Source organism: Eschscholzia californica, unplaced genomic scaffold, assembly GCF_041429995.1.
Source record: "Eschscholzia californica isolate CP2 unplaced genomic scaffold, dmEscCali1.0.p SCAF_5, whole genome shotgun sequence".
In the NCBI taxonomy this organism is placed as follows: Eukaryota; Viridiplantae; Streptophyta; class Magnoliopsida; order Ranunculales; family Papaveraceae; genus Eschscholzia; species Eschscholzia californica.
Window position 1 is genome coordinate 31,470,515 of NW_028238472.1, and position 18,273 is coordinate 31,488,787.

The 18,273-nt window shown below is 36.0% G+C and overlaps 2 protein-coding genes across 2 annotated transcripts; both read left to right on the top strand.

The window, feature by feature from the left end:
* Window positions 1-1,475: 1,475 nt before the first annotated feature.
* LOC147538597 (uncharacterized) lies at window positions 1,476-3,031 on the top strand. Its single transcript, XM_086642979.1, has 2 exons — window positions 1,476-1,488; window positions 2,319-3,031. The coding sequence occupies exons 1-2, from the start codon at window positions 1,476-1,478 to the stop codon at window positions 3,029-3,031; spliced, it is 726 nt and encodes a 241-aa protein (XP_086499105.1).
* A 1,344-nt stretch (window positions 3,032-4,375) lies between these two features.
* Window positions 4,376-5,987, top strand: LOC147538598 (putative methyltransferase At1g29790). Its single transcript, XM_086644191.1, has one exon. The coding sequence runs from the start codon at window positions 4,581-4,583 to the stop codon at window positions 5,829-5,831; it is 1,251 nt and encodes a 416-aa protein (XP_086500317.1). The 5' UTR covers window positions 4,376-4,580; the 3' UTR covers window positions 5,832-5,987.
* The last annotated feature ends 12,286 nt before the right edge of the window (window positions 5,988-18,273 follow it).

Here is an 18,273-nt window from a genome sequence, read left to right on the forward strand (position 1 = left end):
TTCCTAAGAAAATAAGACCGTTTTCTGAAGAAGACTCATGAAAGGGATGTTACACATGGCCATTAATGTGCGGAGTATGAACACTCTCATTCACCGAAACAAGTATGTGCGATGACTCCTGTTTTATCACTAAAGGATCCTTGGTTCAAGATACGTTCACCATAGCATTCTGATAAATCTTTGAGTTGACTGCATTAAATGAAGGTTCAAATCCATAAGATACCTATCATGTATGTACAAGTTTCTACGATAATGCCAAAGTTGTTTGTTTTTCTTTATTTTGTTTTTTTATGTTTTGTTTTGGTTGAGTTGTTTTATAACTTTCAAATTTTCGAAAATGGTGGGGAAATGTTGGAATTTTTTCAAAAAATTTATAGATGGAGGGAGTATTGGAGGGAAGTGTCTCTTTAAGTGAAAGGAATAACCTCCCATGCACTTGGACGTGAACAATATAGGTGTACCCATTCAATTTGAAATGTGATGAGGCATCTCCCATGTGAAGGGATATATCCTCATTCATTGGCAATTGGGCATCACTTGAATACTTATAAATAAGTTGCCAATTTATCCATCCTGGATCTAACGAATATCTCTCTCTCTCTCTCTGATTTTATAAGTTGGTTGCTATCATGTTGAATTAGCCAGAGATTAAAATCCCGATTCCTTCTCTCTCTCTTTTCCTTTTGATTCATAAGTAAAGAAGTGTTCTTGGGTATTTTGTATTAGATTTATTTGGCGAAGTCAGTGTCGTTTTCTCTTTGGCATTATCAGTTATATATGTCGGAGTGTTCTTGGTCTTGGTCAAAGTGTACATACTTTGAACCAAACAGTTGTTGAAGGACTTCATCGTATCCTGAAGGCATAATTCCTGACCCGTTGTGTACTCGTGGTTTCATACCAGAAGGGGGCGATTACTGCCTAAAAGAATCGATTTATCGAGCTTTGAAGTCTAGTGATCAACATGATTTTATTCATCGATTAATTTTCTACCTTCCATTTCAACTTCAACGCTAATTTTTCCAACCATTACTACAAAATTAGGACAGTTTGAGAGTGAAAGAAAGAAAAGAAAAAAAGAGTAAATGTCTCGTACCACAGATGCTTACATAGGGGAAACAACCTCTCCGCGTGATATAGAGGAGTAGGGTGTAATAGTGAAATAAAATGGTCAATGTGAATACGTTTGTTACTTTACATATTTTAATGCAACCGACAACCATCTGCCCTCACATCATTGATTATGGGAAGTTGTCCCTCAAATTTAGATCCCAAATGTGATTTTAAAGTGTTATTTTTTGTTGTAATTAATTTTGGAACATTAATTTCACCAATAATTTAATTTTGACTTAAAGACCAACATGTTGTTTTTTGAAGTAGACACAACATGTTAAAAAAATACTCAATTATATACTCTTGGGGTCTTGGGCCTTTGTAGGCCAATTAATAGATATTCTTGTCAAAGCTAGTTGAAAGAGATGACGCTTTCTTGTAATGTGACCTCTACTTCATTCGCCAAGAAATGTGGGATGGTGGTTCTAATTATCTTTATTCACCTAACCTTGTTTAGCTTATGAAGTAAAACTTTTCACATATGTATTGAGTAATTCAAAATAAACACCCTCAAAGTGTTAGTATGATGTAAAAGTTTGCTAAACCCCGCATAAACTAATCCAACTATACCTGAAAGATTAATAGTTTGATCGAAGTTGTCGTTTTGTAATCAAAATAATTAGTACATAATGATAAGTGATAAGCGTATATTATTTTTGTGCCTCGGAAGTGATCTTAATCTTTTTTACTAAAACCATAATTTCAAAGAGGCAAACACAATTAACAATGGTCAACGCTTTTGAGAGATAAGAAAATCATCAAAGCGCAAAGACTTTGTCAAAACTAGATCAATTTTAATTGACTAGTTATTTTCTACTAACTAGATTTTCACCACGTCCCACGGACGCGGTGGATCCCTTTTAGCTAACACCTTTGTCATTGTATCCGTCATGGTCGACCACCCTCCAGTGGTGTGTGTATCTCGAAGTTGTGCATATCCAAATGAGAACACATCACGCATTTCATTTCCACACCATCTAGGATGACACAAAGATCTGTATTCGCATAGAATATGTAGGCACCACTCATTTGTCTATTAGCACCAACCAACTATGTAGGCACCGGTCACTTCTCAGCTAACCTTAACCCCTTTCATGTTGAATTCCGATTTCAAATCCGCTTACTCAAATCAAATCTCAATGGCAAATGTCATTCTGATTTGAATACTCAAAATTCAATTTTGAATCAAATCCACTTTCGAAAACCAGATTTTGATGAAGGCCACCTCCAAAAATTAGATTTTGATCAAACTAAAGCAAGTCCAAGAATTGATGAAGCAGAACAAGTGATTTCTGCCATTGTTGCTAAATGTGGTTTAACTTGCTCTGTTACCCAACTCCTAACTCATCAAACTCATTTCCAAAATCTCATATTTGATCAACTTTTGAGTTGTCAAGTAACCAAAGATGCAATCTCGGATGGGTTTATAGTGAAAAGATTGCTGAAGAAACAAAAGAAAGAAACCAATGAACTTGAAGAAGACGAAGAAGAAGAAGAGTTCAAAATTGTGGTTCCGAAAGGATCAACTTTACTATTCCCAAGTAAGGATTCAATAAGTTCAGAATGTGTTGATTTTGAAGTGAAGAATTTGATTGTATTAGATGGAGCTTGGAGAAAAGCAACGAGAATGTATTATGAGAATCCATGGTTGAAGTTCTTACCACATTTGAAGTTAGAATCAAAGAAGTTGAGTTTGTATAGTGAAGTAAGACAACAACCAAGTGAAGGGTGTTTATCAACGATTGGAAGTATTTTGTTTGCAATGAAAGGATTAGGGCATGATCAAGAAGGGTTAGATAATCTTTTAGATGTTTCTGAATCTATGGTTGGTGATCAAAGACGTTGCAAAGATGAAAATCTGAGGAAAATTCTTCTTCTTGAGGTACCCAACACTCAACGTTGTTGTAACTCATTAAAATGAAGTGAGCCAATAGTGTTGTTTTTGTTGGAAAAGTGTTCAAATATGGGTCAATATCAAGCCTAAAGTGCGACCGGAGGAACCATTTTTACCTTGAGCCAATCTTTTGGAAGAAGATAAAAGAAGCAAACGAAGGTGAACGTCACCCACATTAAAAACCGGTGCTTATAGAGACCTCGGGTCAATGGCCATTAACCCGAGTCAATAAAATTTTTAGATGCTAACAACCTTTTGGCCCGACGCCTTTAGAAGCACCCTTATCTTTATTCACCTAACCTAGTTTAGCTTATGAAGTAAAACTTTTCACATATGTATCGAGTAATTCAAAATAAACACCCTCAAAGTAATAGTATGATGTAAAAGTTTGCTAAGACCCTCGGACACTAATCCAGCTATACCTGAAAGATCAATAGTTTGATCAAATTCGCTGTTTTGTAATCAAAATAAGCAGTACATAATGATAAGTGGTAATCTTATATTATTTCTGTGCCTCGGAAGTGGTCTTAATGTTTTTGACTAAAACAATAATTTCAAAGAGGCAAACACAATTAACAATGGTCAGCGATTTTGGGAGATAAGAAAATCATCAAAGCGCAAAAACTTTGTTAAAACAAGGTCAATTTTAGTTGACTAGTTATTTTCTACTAACTAGTTTTCCACCGCGTCCTATGGACGCGGTAGATCCCTTTTGGCTAACGCATTTGTCATTGTATCTGTCATGGTCGACCACCCTACAATGGTGTGTGTACCTCGAAGTTGTGCATATCCATATGTGAATGCATCACTGATTTCATTGTTACACCATCCAACATTATACAAGGACCTGTAATTTGCATATTCTGTGCGAGTCAAAGATCTTTGTGTCATCCTAGATGGTGTGGAAATGAAATCCGTGATGCGTTCTCATTTGGATATGCGCGACTTCGAAATACACACACCATTAAAGTGTGGTTGACCACGACGGATACAATGACAAAAGCTTTAGCCAAAAGGGATCCACCGCGTCCGTAGGACGCGGTGGAAACCTAGTTAGTAGAAAATAACTAGTGAATTAAAATTGACCAAGTTTTGATAAAAGGTGGTGGTGGGCAGAGAGAAGAAGAAAAATTGAAAAAAATAGTAGAGGTGGTAGTGGTGGGAGATGAGGAAGAAGAAGAGGTGTTTTGTTTCTGTTTAGAAATTGTGCACCCTAGAAAATTAGTCGAAAATCACATTTTCCGTTTAAAATTTTCTATTCTGAAATATTTTCTTATTTCTCTATAGCGCGGACCTTAACAATTATGGAAGAGGTAAACTCAATTAGCAACCAGTGTTGAAGGGTAAAGTATGAAATCACAATTTCTTTTTTGTTTTTGAGGTTAAATCACAATTTTCTTATTCACCTCATTTCCTTCCTTTTCTCCCACTTGCTCTCCACTCCAAATCTGAAACTCTACTCCACACTGCAATACTATCACAGTACTCTTGCTACTGTCTTTCTCTCTATAACTATATCTTCCCCTAACTCTCCATTCTCTAACTTTCTCTCTCTAGTTTGTGATCTGAAGTAAAAATGGGTACTGTATCTCTGAAAGTTGGAGATGGAACAGCAAGATTTAGAAAATCAACACTCTGTTCTTCAGCCCTAAATCTAGTAATGCTTTTTTCTGTTCTAACTACAAATCTATTTGCTCTTTATGCTTTCAATTACTCTTCAAAACCCCATAATCCAATAAATCACCACCCTCACACAGTAATCTCAGAACATCTTAGTGAGATACTTAGAGAGATCAGATTTTCAGAAAAGAAATTACACAAGATGGAGAATGAATTACTTGGGTATGAAACAATTGATACAGCAAAACCCAATTTCCCAAATGAACTTAAATTGTTTTTACAACATCAACAATTACCATTAGGGAAAGATTCAAGAAGTGGAATGTCAGAAATGGTTTCTTCAGTTGGTCATTCTTGTGATAAAGCTATTGATTTGATGACCCAATTTATGGATTATAAAGTTGATGGAATTTGTCCTGATGATTGGAGTCTTGCTGAGAAACTGATTTTAAGAGGTTGTGAGCCATTACCAAGAAGAAGATGCTTCACCAAATCTGTACCAAAGGTGGGTCTTTCTCGTTTTCCAATTTCACTTTGGAAATCTGTTACTGATAAAATCATTAATTGGAATGGATTTAGTTGCAGAAATTTCAAGTGTTTGAATAGTAAGAAAATTGGTAGTAATTGTTATGGTTGCTTTGATTTAGTTAATGGAACTGAAAAACATAGATTTATTAAACCTAGAAGTAAGAATGATTTCTTAATTGATGATATTTTAGCTTTTGGAAATGGAGGAATAAGATTAGGGTTTGATATTGGAGGTGGGTCTGGAACATTTGCAGCTAGATTGGCTGAAAGAAATGTAACAGTAGTTACTTCAACTTTGAACATTGATGCACCTTTTAATGAATTCATTGCTGCAAGAGGTCTTTTTCCTTTATATTCAAGTTTAGATCAAAGGTTCCCTTTTTATGATAATGTTTTCGACCTAATTCATGTGGCGAATCGATTAATTGATGGGAGTAGAGTCGAAAAAATGGAGTTCTTGATGTTTGATTTGGATAGGGTTTTGAGAGCTGGTGGATTGTTTTGGTTGGATAATTTTTATTGTGTTGACGAAGAACGAAAAACGACATTAACGAAATTGATCGAGCAATTTGGGTATAAGAAACTGAAATGGGTAGTAGGAGAAAAACCTGATTCTTCTCAAACAGGAAGATCTCAAGTTTATCTATCAGCAATTTTACAGAAGCCAGTGAGGGTATGAAACAGGATGAAGAAAATATATAAATGGAAGAAGCTCTATATGGTAAACTTTTTTTTTTTCTCCTTTTCTCATTTGTGATTTGAATATCTTGTTCACGCAAAATTGATGCGAATTCATCTTAATATATTTGAATGGAATATCGTTTTTCTCGAATAAGATTTAATCCATCTTGTAGTCTAGGTTTGATGAGATTGTTGTTGAATCTTTTGATGCTGAATGCAAGAAAATCGAACCAGTTAACCAATTTTAGTGAGAATATTATCTCTTAAGAACTTGTAACTTAGTTTTATTTCTTACCTGAACTCATTAGTTGAAAAGGATCATCGTGTATGTCGAATCCATATGTCTTGATCCATGGATTACTCCATAGAAAAAGTTCAGTAGTCATCCCTAATTTTGAGAAGTCGGATATCGGAAGGCTCAAGCATACTGCACTTAGTACTACATTGCGTAGGAAGACCTACCAGACCCGAGTTAGGAGATAGCAGTATAGCACCCAATCTTACATACTGTGCTATTGGCCAAGTCTTTTGGATAGTTTTCGCCCCAAGTTTGGTCAGAATAGCAAAGCCTAGGGTGGTCTAGGGAAGGCCCATTATGTACTACATCGTCCCAGAAATTGCAGGAATTGATTCAGTTGAACTGTACCCTAAACGAAGCGTCTTAACTCTTAAGGACAATGGTAAAAAACCTCACCCATTATGAATTCATACAAGTTTGCTCTAATTCAGTAAGACGGAATTCCACTTAGATCAGTGGTTGCAATGGTTCTACATTTATTGGTACTCTTAATAAAGGCGTAATTCTGAAAATATTTCGGAATTTATTAAGGAGAAGATAGAACAAAGTAAAACCAAGTCGAGAAAAGAAAGCACAGACCGGCCAGGTTATCATAATAGCATTATCCGTCTCCTATGACATTAAGTCTTGGGCAGTCTTTCCCTTGCAAGTCCAATTCGAATGAGAGTTGGATCCAATGACTCTCACGTGGTAAGGCAGTATTTAAGGGATGGGTCGGCATTCGTAATAGCATTTCTATGAGAGTTAGCCTTGCATGGAGGAGAGTGTGGAGCGACTCCAAGTCTGGCGTTCGGGGGAGGCATTCGCATTATATTACATTGCCGACTTTAACAGTCTCTCTAGATGCTTACGATACAGTTAGGCACAGTTAGGCATGAGTTACCATAGATTACGTGGAATTTGTAGCATAACTTTTTTCTGGTTGTTTTTTTTTGGCTAGTCATTTATAACCAAATGGTCGTTTTGGCACCTAATTGTGAGGACAGTTCGTTTTGGTCCAATGATAATATTAAATAGAAAAATAACTCTCTTAGGAGTCATTTACATGTCTAACCTCTCTTTCTCTACTACTACCTAACCTATCCCAAGTTAAATAAAATTACCAATATTACAAGATACAAATAAATTTTTTCAGTTTCAAGAAAATAACTCCCCAATAAGAAGCTTTTATCTCTACAAAAAGTTGTCTTTTCAGTTGAAAAGAATGTGTCCCTAATCTTTTGACCAAAAGAAAATCGATCATAACTCTTTTTTCTTTAGTTCGCCGAAAGAAAACCAAGAGAAAGAGAAAACTCATCTAAGCTTTTTAGTCTTCACCTAGAGAAAACCTAGAAGAACATGATGCTCAATGGATTAAATTTCTTCTGTTACCATATTCTCGTTTTTTTTTTCAACGATATATTGTTGTACTGTGCACGGTATTGTTGTTCTTATTCTTAAAGTTAGGACATCAATCTTTTTCTTAAAAAAATCCTTCAGGTATTGTCTCACTGTTTCTCCCCTATAATCTTGTTTCCTCCAAAAAAATTGCATGAAAGGTAATTATATATTTTGCAAACTTTTTATATATTCTCATAGCATTTTCTTGATTTTAACAACATATTTACTTTTATAATTTTCTGACTTACCCAGAAAATCATTTACGTTTTGTAATTTTGAATGAACGAGTTTGTTTTTCAGTCCGCAACACCCTCAAATTTCTTGAAACATTTCTTCAATTTTAGATAAATTGTAGAAATTTTACCAATATTTTCTAAACTCAGACAAAAAATAACATATTTTACAAACATAACAACGTTATTGTCAAAATGACTTTATCGGCAGTAGAACTATACAAATTTTTCGTAAAGGTTTACATTTCGATTCTTTTTACGTTTTTATATTTTATCATTCCATGAATTACAAGAACTTGTTCGAACATTAATATATTTTACAAATTTACAGACGAGATTGTGTTTGTACGTATGTGATTTTGCACGTGGATGAACTTTTGGGCGAATATAACTATAAACATTTTTCACTCGAGATGTTAGCCAAAGATTTAACAATACAACCGCAGAAGAAGAGGGTTGAATTAACTTGGTTGTTACTGGATGAATTGAAAGATAAATGGCAAAAAGTCTTTAAGTTATTAGTTCTTGTAATGGATTTTGTTGTAATGGATTTCTCTTAATTTTAATTAGTTTTAGTTTTAGTTCAAATATCGTGAAATACGTGAAAATTGTTGGGAGTTAATTTAAAATGCTAGAAGATATCATAGAAATGCTAGAAATACCACAACGATGTCAACAATGTTATTTTTTTTTTTATTATTATCTTTGAGTATATCCATATAATGTTTGGCCTACATGGGAAGATGGGACCACATGACTATTTCTTAGTTATTCCCCATCTCATATAAGGGACCGTAGAATTTTGTTCACTAACATCTGTTTCATGATCGGGTAACATGTGTGTTTACATAACAAATAAACATCGAGTGATACGAAAGCATCGATTTAAAAGACTAAAAATGTAAAACTTTGCAGGAAATCTATATATTTCTATTATAGTTAAATCCAACTTATTTATGTTTGTAAAAATATGATAGAATTTTTTAGAGTTTAGAAGATGTTGGTAGAGTCTCCAAAATTTATATAAAAATTAAAGAGTTCTACAAGAAAATTTACGCAAAAATTTAACAACGCATATTATGTTGTAATAATCAATAAAATGCTAAAAAATATTGAAAGGACACCCAACTCTGTTGCAGCCAACAATCACCCTACATCGATCATTCTTTATAAATATTTACTTTTTTTTCGTACTGATATAGTAATGACGGAGAGCACCTCGGAAGGCTTGAACCCCACCCACAAACACTTAACCGACGTGGATGAAAATTGGACCCCATGTATCTACCTTAGTTATTTTCCATTTAAGGTAACATCAATAAGAATTTGCATATCTGAAATCCATTCAATGATTGAATAACTGTCCATAAAAATATAAAAGCATTACGTGTAATAAGAATAAAGAAAATTCTAGAAAAATGTTTCACATGTTTTCTCTTAATTTAAGTAATAAAGAAAAGTCAAGGAAATGCTAGAGAAATACGAGAAATTTGGTTAACATAATGTAAGTAAGTCAGAAAACATATGATACATTATTATGTTGTTGTTACGTCGATTCATCACCTAAGTTGTTTTAAAAATTCAGAAGTATTTTTTAGTGTAAGTATATAATTGTGTTTTTAAAATCAATAAAATGTTAGATTTTTTTTTTTGAATTCTGTTATATCTAAGAAAGTTGTTGGAATAAATAAGATGTTAGATAAATAATCAAATTTTTATTCACATACTTTAACCAATTCAGAACATATGTTACACATATTATGTTAATAGAATCAATAAAATGTTAGAAAATTACTAAAAATATCAGCAAAATAAATATCTGTTTATATTATGTTCAAGACTGAAGTGATCGAAAAATTCAACTTTTTTTGTTACGAAAACTTCAGCTTTTTTTCTTACGAGAAAAGTGATAAAATGTGTTACATTTAAGTGTATTGTTAGAATTAAATAAATGTTTCACGAAGATTCAAAATTTAATCCACATACATAATTTTGATAATGATTTTCAAGACAAAATAACTTGTAGAGATAGAAATTTTGTAAGAACATAGAGAAAGAGAAGGGAATCTCATTTTTAGGACAAGAAAGACTGATTTGGTATGTTGGCCTTGACAACTATAGACTTTAGAAATAGATATTGAAAATAAATTTTGACCATAAATTTTTTTCTCTTAAAATTTATGGCAAGAATATATTTATTAACTCAACCACAAGAAATCTTTGGTTTACTATAGGTTAAAATATATTTATAAAAGTGCAATAATGGGAGAAAATAAATGGCTTGAAGCATGGAGCCCACCAAAAAGTACACTTTTGGACTTATTTTCCAATTTGTAAATATCTTTTGTTTCTTTTTTAAATTTTCTCTCTTGTTTTATTTTGGTCTTATAGTGTTTATTGATTTAGGAGTGGATATATGACTAATTACCCCTATTTTGGGACTTCAAACTCAAAAATTCATTATGTAAATATCCTTTTGTTTCTTTTTTAATTTTTCTCTCTTGTTTTATTTTTCACCTAATTTATCCTTTCTCGCCACCACCTTATTTTCCACGACATCTTATCTTTTGCATTTGAACGACCCTCGGCCGACAATCCTCCCAAACGACCTTTTCATTTTGTTCCCCTCTCACCAAAACCACAACCCCCCAATGACCTCCACCACCGCCCAAAATTCTCCCTATCTCTCTAAACACCGATGAAGGAGCTGAATGGGGGTGATTTCCCTCTTGATAAATTTATTCATCTTGTCATGTTAGATTTGGGTTTCGGTGACATCTTTCAGATGTCTTCTAGCTCAAGTTCTATGGTAATTCTCCTTGTGGAAACCCCACCAAATCTTGGGATCCCTTAGCCCGAGTCCGGCGAGGAAATTGTATTACATTATTCTTTATTAGGACTTGTAGGATTTCATGTCTCCTTTTGGCAAAGGGAGTATATTTACTACACTCCGACCCTGTCCTTTTGATCTAATCTCTTTCGGTCGGATGTCGGTCTTATTCTCTGTCCCTTCCCCTTCTTCCATGTTAATCTCTTTTTTGTTTGAGGTCTTTTTCCCTCGTTAATCCTATGAAATCTCTTCAAGGTCGTTATTATGTCTTGGACTCTGCTTATCATCTCAGCCAGACTAGCATGCTAAAATCATGAATCAGATAACTATTGTTGAACCCATATCTTTAGTGTTGTTTTGGCGAGGTATGCATTTAAGCATGGGATCTGTACTATCTTGTCTCTGAACCTCTGCCAAAAGTTCTTTAGTGATTTTGCCTTTGTTTTGAACTATTTCCAACAGATATTCCAAGCTCTATTCGAGCATCTTACTGCTATAAAAGGCTGTGTAGAAGGTCAAAGCGAGTTCTTTGAATGGCCTTATAGTTGGAAATGAGGTAGAGTACTAAGATTTGGTTGTCCCTTTAAGGATGGTGGGAAAGACAAAAAAAAATTTCCATGGTCTACCTAGCGAGTTCGTCGAATGACCTCATTCGTGATTGCTGTATGCATCAGGGGAACATTGCTATGCAGCAAAATTTCCAGATCTACCGACCCGTCATAGATCTTAAGAACTGGACACTTTAAGTCCTTTGGCCTTTCACCATTCAACATCTCTATACTGAGAGGAGGTGGTGCTAATCTTCCCAGTGCTGGCAACTCCTTCTCAGCTATCTTTTTCTTCATATCAACAAGGTGCTCAATTAGTAGAGCTACGAATGAAGGTTGTCTTCTTCTAGGGTGATTTCTATGATATAGATTGGGGAGTGTTCCTGCCCTCTGTTGCGCCAAGAGGTGGGTTCTTTGTGGCCCTTTTGCAATCGTTCCAGCTCTCTGCTTTGCTTCTTATTTCGTTTTTTTTACTTTCTCTTCCTTCTTTGTCGAAGGAATTTTTTGCGAGGGACAAACAAGGGTTCCCTCATTTCTTCAACTTAATATGTTTCCTCTCATTTGACCCATTTCTTCCTGTAATTGTATAATGGTAGATTGCATCAATGACACGACGTTAGTATCTCATTTCTTTTCTTTTTCAACCGGGCGTTCTCTGGCGGAAAATCTTCCTCGGAAGCCATGGCAGATTCAAAGTGATTTAAATGTGTGTTGACTTCGTGGATCCAAAATGTTGGGTTCGAGATAATCCAGGATTAAGAGGTTATTAGAGTTTTGCCACTTCCTCTAGCGCTTAAGTGATGATGTCAAGAAGTGTGTTTCTTGGTTATCTTCCTGATGATAGAGATCTACGACCCGAAGAGAAATGTTCCTCAAACAATCAATTTAACTAAGGTGAAACAGAGTCTGCAAAAAAGAAAGCAAACAGTCTGAGCTCAAGTACATTAGGTGTTTTTTACAGTTTAAAGAAGATTTTAAAGCCTGAGTTTAGAATGCAACTTCCCATATCTCTTTAGGGCAAACTTAATATGCTTATGTAGATTCGGATAAGATCTAGCGATGTACGATTGAGATGCTGCGATGGTAAGGCACAAGTCTTGATGATATCCATGCGCGGATGACCGTTTGGAGGTAACATTTGATGAGTGCATATCTTCTAACACTGACAGATCCTCTAGCGTATAAAGTGAAGGAGATGTCCTTCGATCAAAGATGCAGTGCAAGCAATTTGTCGGATAGAACAATTGATGAAGAAGATCATCAAGTCCGGACGATTTAGGGATCATAATGTTTAGCTAGAACTCAACCACGATCGTCTGATTACAAGGTAATTCGCGGCTAACTTCGTTCAGATCCTACAACGGGTTACAACAAACAGAGTCCACTTGATTGGAAGATATGACTAGAGGGATGAGACATATATATACGGATTAGATCCGAAAATATGTCTAAAAGGCCTAAAGAAAGTGAAGGCAAAGATCGTACGAAGGCTCGAATAAAGGGGTATTTGGGCCGAAGACTTAAAAGGGTTTTAAGGGCCCATTAGTGGGCCGACCACACTAATAGGGCCGGCCACACTAATAGGAGTCTGCTCATTAAGGCTTAGTCTGGCCGGCCACATATAGTTGTGTAAGGGAAAATAGAAACTAGTTTCTATTTTCTGAAAATCCTAAACCTCCTTTTATTTTGGTCTTTTAGGAAACCTAGTTAGGGTTAGACTCTAACTTTGGGATTCTACATAAGACCCTCATTAGAAGAGATTTAGGTGTGGAGAACTCTCAAGGAGATTTCTTATTCTACAACATCAAGTAGAGTAAGAAAGAGAGATTAGTTCCCAACTATCTATCTAGTCTTTAGAAGAAGGTGTTCTTCACTAACCACCATTGAGGTTATAGCCAACTTAAAGGTGGGAGATCAAGTTGATTACTCGGGTGTCTCAAGTAGAGGAGCAACAATTGGATCTCTTGGTCTTCTTATTCAACCGGAATAGTTCGTCGGATATTTAGCGATTAAGCTAAGCTCTAAACTAACTTAGTCACATTATTAGCTTATGCATGAGATCCTGGGGATACTAGTATTAGACATTAGATGTTTGAGATTCCGATTAGAACACTAGGAGACACCATAACCTAATAGTGGTGTCAGAGCCTCTTGTACTTAGCTAATTTGGCTAAATTTCGGATTAATCGATGCCTGTTTAGATAGATATATAAGTCTAAAAATAGTTTTAAACATCAATTTGTTTAGTTTTAAATGAGATTTAAAAGTTATTCAAGTTGATTTCAACATTGATGATTGAAAAGAGTTTCAAAAGAGTTCGATTTTGAAAAGATTTTCATTAAAGATGTTTTTCATTGATTTTAGAAGTTATTTTTAAATGAAAATTGGAGTTTTAGTAGGTTTCCATAGTTACGAAACAGCAGCTAAAAGTAGCAAAAGGGAAAAAAAAAGAAAAAGGAAAAGATGGGTTTTTAGGAAGTTCTTAAAAAAATCTAGTCTGTTCCGGCCAGACTAGGGCGCGTCCAGGCCAAGGAGCACTTGGCTCGGGCCAGAGTATGCTGGCCCATGGCCGAGACATGCTTGGCCCATTCCAGTAGATGTCCTTGGCCTTGGCCAAGCCAAACCCATGGGTTTGGACCGAGATGGTCTCGGGCCTTCGCCAAGGCTTGTCTCGGGACATTCCGAGATAGGTCTCGGGCCACGGGCTAGGATTTTTGGGTCTTGACCCGAGTGGGTGTTTTTCCGTCTAAAGTTTAATTTTTCTCCCGGTTCCACCCAAATTTTACTGAAATTGTTTCGGGCCACCCGAAGACCCAAAACAGGTTTTTCTTAAAATTGATTTTGGAAATCATTAAGAGTCAAACCGAGTTTTTTCGAAATTGATCCAGGCCATTCGAAAGCGCAAATAGAGTTTTTCTTAAAATTGATTTTGGAAATCATTAAAGATAAAACCAAAACGCACCATGGGTCAAATTCTTCGGATATAGACTTAAGGTCCGTATGTGACATAAAAATGTCAACAAAGTGTCTCCCTGATAATCATGCATATATAATTGATTAAATTGAATGTTATATGAATGCATGTGATGGGAACGCGAAAACTAATATGGTCATGGAAAGTTGTTTCTTTTATTCTTGTTTTTAAACACCAATGTGTGCCCGATGTAATTAATTTTAATTTCAAGTTTTATATGATCTGCGTATTGTTGAGTCTTGTAATTAGAGTTTAGGGTCTGTGAGTCTATTGAAGAAGCTTAAGGATGGGATGCTAATTCGAGTGAGAGAATATAATGGAGGGTCAAAGATGGAGATCTAGGCGAACTAAAGGCGGAACAAGATGAAACCAAAGGAGATTAGATCTTCTAGGTTAAGGGACATACTAGGATCCTTCTGTGTTTGATTTATTTTCTCGCGTGCATTTACTTATTTATTAACGTTTATGTCGTGGCTGATTAGTTCTTAGTTCACAATAATGCATGTTAGACAAAACGTAGAAGTCCCTAAAAGTAATTTTGAGAGCATACCTACCCAGACTAAGACACCCGTTGAGCCCTCGATCATGAAATGGTAGGTTGGCCCCCGCAAGGTGCCATCCTTTATCTTGGGATAATGCGGGTAGATCTAGGGCAGAGGTCTACGCATCTAAATGGTTCTACTCAACGAGATCAGCAAAAAAGTTTTGGATACTGGAGGCAAAAGGATTTTTGGCATTTAATAATGTAATCCATCAAATAAATAGTCATATGAATATGATCAGTGAAAGAGTTCACTCACCCATAACGACGGGGTTAAGGGCAGGGCCTTAGTCTGCTTAACTCCGAAGAAATTCGGTCTTGGAATCCCATTATTCAACCAGGGATGGTATTCATTGGATAATGTGGCAAACTAGGTTTTTGCATGATAATAAGTTTTAAAACCTTGCTTTTTCTTTATTGTAGTTTTAATGGCATATTAGAAAAATTAGTTTTCTAACCTTCGTTCAATCCTTGAGAAGGAGTTGGACGAAAGTAACTTAATTGAATGGAAACGGAATCCGAGAATGGTTCTCAGATTCGAAATATTGAAAACGTCCGGAATACCCAATCCCAATGTTGAATCATACCGGATAACGTCAAAAGTCTTTTGCAAGCAATCGTAGAACATTCTCTTTGGAAGAGATGTGGATGCTAGCATGACCATTAAGATAAACTGAGGAAGAAGTTCCTATAGATGTCATTAATGGAGAGGTACAAAACCTCTAACGCAATCTGAAGGTCATCTCAGGAAGGAAGAACCGAAAGATTTTCATATTTTCGATATGACCTGTTCGAAAACTTGAAACGACTCGGATTTCTCTCATTAAGAGATGATAACAGAGTTCATCTATCCCCCAGTTCATTACCGATTGGACTAAGATAGGTAAGGCCTTAGATGAGTGGCCCAGTAAGGCTTAGTCTTGCCTGCCACACATATTTGTGTAAAAATCTTAAACCTCCTTCTATTTTGGTCTTTTAGGAAATCTAATTACGGTTGGACTCTAACTTTGAGATTATATATAAGGAGATATGAAGGAGATTTCCTTCGACCAAAGATGCAATGCGAGTAATTTGTCGGAAAGGACAATTAATGAAGAAGATCATCAAGTCCGGTTGATTTAGGGGTCGTAGTGTTTAGCTAGAAACCAACTACGATCGTCGAATTACGAAGTAATTCGCGGCTAACTTCGACCGGATCTTACATCGGGTTACACATAAGAATGTCTTTGATCAGATGATACGACTAGTGGGAATGAGACATATAAAAATGGGAGAGTCCCATAAAGATGTCTCATAGGCCTAAAATAAGTTTAGGCAAAGATAACACACAAGGCCCAAAAGAGGGGGTTTGGGCTGGGGGAAAAAGGGAGACCTTTTGGGCCCGGATTGGGGCTGGCGTTGGCTGGTCAGTTCCCCTAATTAGGCTGGTCAGATCTGCCCAAATTGTGTGGATTTGGACGGCCACATCTTATGGAAATAAGAAAATAGAAACTAATTTCTATTTCCAACTATTTCCTTAATCTTATTCAAAAGGGACTTTTTAGGAATCTAATTAGGATTGGAATCTAACTTAGAATTATATATAATGTCTCTTAGGGACTTGAATAAAGTGTGGAATTTCTCAATACGCTTTCTTACTCTACCACATCAAGTAGAGAAGAGAAAGTGAGCTAATTCCCAAGCTATCTAACTAGTCAATAAAGAAGAAGGTGTTCTTCATATCAAACCACCATTGGAGTTCTAGCTAGCTACAATGTGGAAGATCAAGTAGCTCATTCGGTGTCTTGAGTAGAAGAGCAACACGTGGAACTCTTGGTCTTCGCATTCGATTGGAAAGGTTCGAGGGAAAAACTAGCGATTAAGGTAATCTCTAACTCTAAGTTAATTATTTGCTTATGCGTGATGATTTTGGGACCATACTAGTATTAGACATAAGATGTCTGAGATTCCGCTTAGAACACCAGTATGTATCATAACCCAACAGGAATAACCGAACGATTTTCATATTTTCGATATTACCTGTTCGAAAACTTGAAACGACTCGGATTTCTCTCATTAAAAGATGACAACAGAGTTCATCTATCCCCCAGTTCATTACCGACTGGACTAAGATAGGTAAGACCTTAGATGAGTGGCCCATTAAGGCTTAGTCTGGCCTGCCACATATAGTTGTGTAAAATCTTAAACCTCCTTCTATTTTGGTATTTTAGGAATTCTAATTAGGGTTGGACTCTAACATTGGGATTCTATATAAGGCCCTCATTAGAAAAGATTTATGTGTGGAGAATTCTCAAGGAGATTTCTTATTCTACGACATCAAGTAAAGTAAGAAAGAGAGAATATTGCCCAACTATCTATCTAGTCTAAAGAAGAAGGTGTTCTTCGTCTAATCACCATGGAAGTTCTAGCCAACTAAAAGGTTGGAAATCAAGTTGATTACTCGGATGTCTCAAGTAGAAGAGCAACAATTGGAGCTATTGGTCTTTTTATTCAACTGGGATAGTTTATGGGATTTTTAGCGATTAAGGTAATCTCTAAACTAACTTAGTTACATTATTAGCTTATGCATGAGACATTAGGAGACAGCATATCCCAACAGAAAGGTTCGTGTATGAGAAGTGGATTGTTGGCTCTTTTTGACCTTTCACATCACATTGCTTTGTTTAGGCTGATCTGAGTTTGGAGTGACCGAGCTATTTTTAGCTGATCTCTGTGATTCGAGCCTTTGACGAGATTAAGGCTCAGGTTGGGTAAATCTTATAACAGATCCATATTCCTTCTACCTTGTGGCAGTACGTGGTTGAACGTGCCAAGCTGATTTCTGTAGACATGTCTAACAATTCCACGACCAAAACAAAGCTTATGCATAATCTCCTCTCGTCTTGTTTCTTAGCCAGCATAGGAGTCAAGGATCCTAAGAGACTCATGCCGACCCCCCTTCTCCATATTCAGGCTCAGGTGGAAAGTTTTGATCATCGCCCCTTATGTATTCGGTGCAGACAGACCCTCATGGTTTTAATCAATTCATTGACTTCTTGACTTTCAAAAGCTGACCAATATTTTGGTTAGCAGCGTGGAGGGCTTGATAGTGCAAATATTCGCTTTCATAAAAAAAACTGCTACTGTCAAAAGATCTGGTCATGTCAGAAGATGCGCACATAGTCGACGATTATTCTACTAACGGTCATGCCACATGAATATCATTAAGGTGGTGTCTCCCCACCTTGTCATCTTAGCTGGTGTCTTACTGTAGGGTTTTGCATGTATCTAATACACATAATCATCTAACTAATGTTGTAAGCGGAATCTCAATCATCATATGACTAACAATAGTTTAACCAGGATCATATACATGAACTAATAATGAACCAGAAACCGAAAGTAGAATACCTGGATTCGTTTTCCCACGAACTAGATTCCAATGACTTTATCCTAGAGAAGATGAGAGCTTCAATTATTTCTCCTCTACTTGAGACACCCGAGTAAATAACTTGATCTCCCTTCTTTGTTCTCTGCTAGAACTCCATTGAAGGTTGAGAAGAAGAACCATTCTTCTTTTGACTCCATTAGATTGAGAGCTTTTTCTCTAAAACCCTCTCTCTCCACTTAGTTGTATATTGTGAGAGAGAAGTTGTT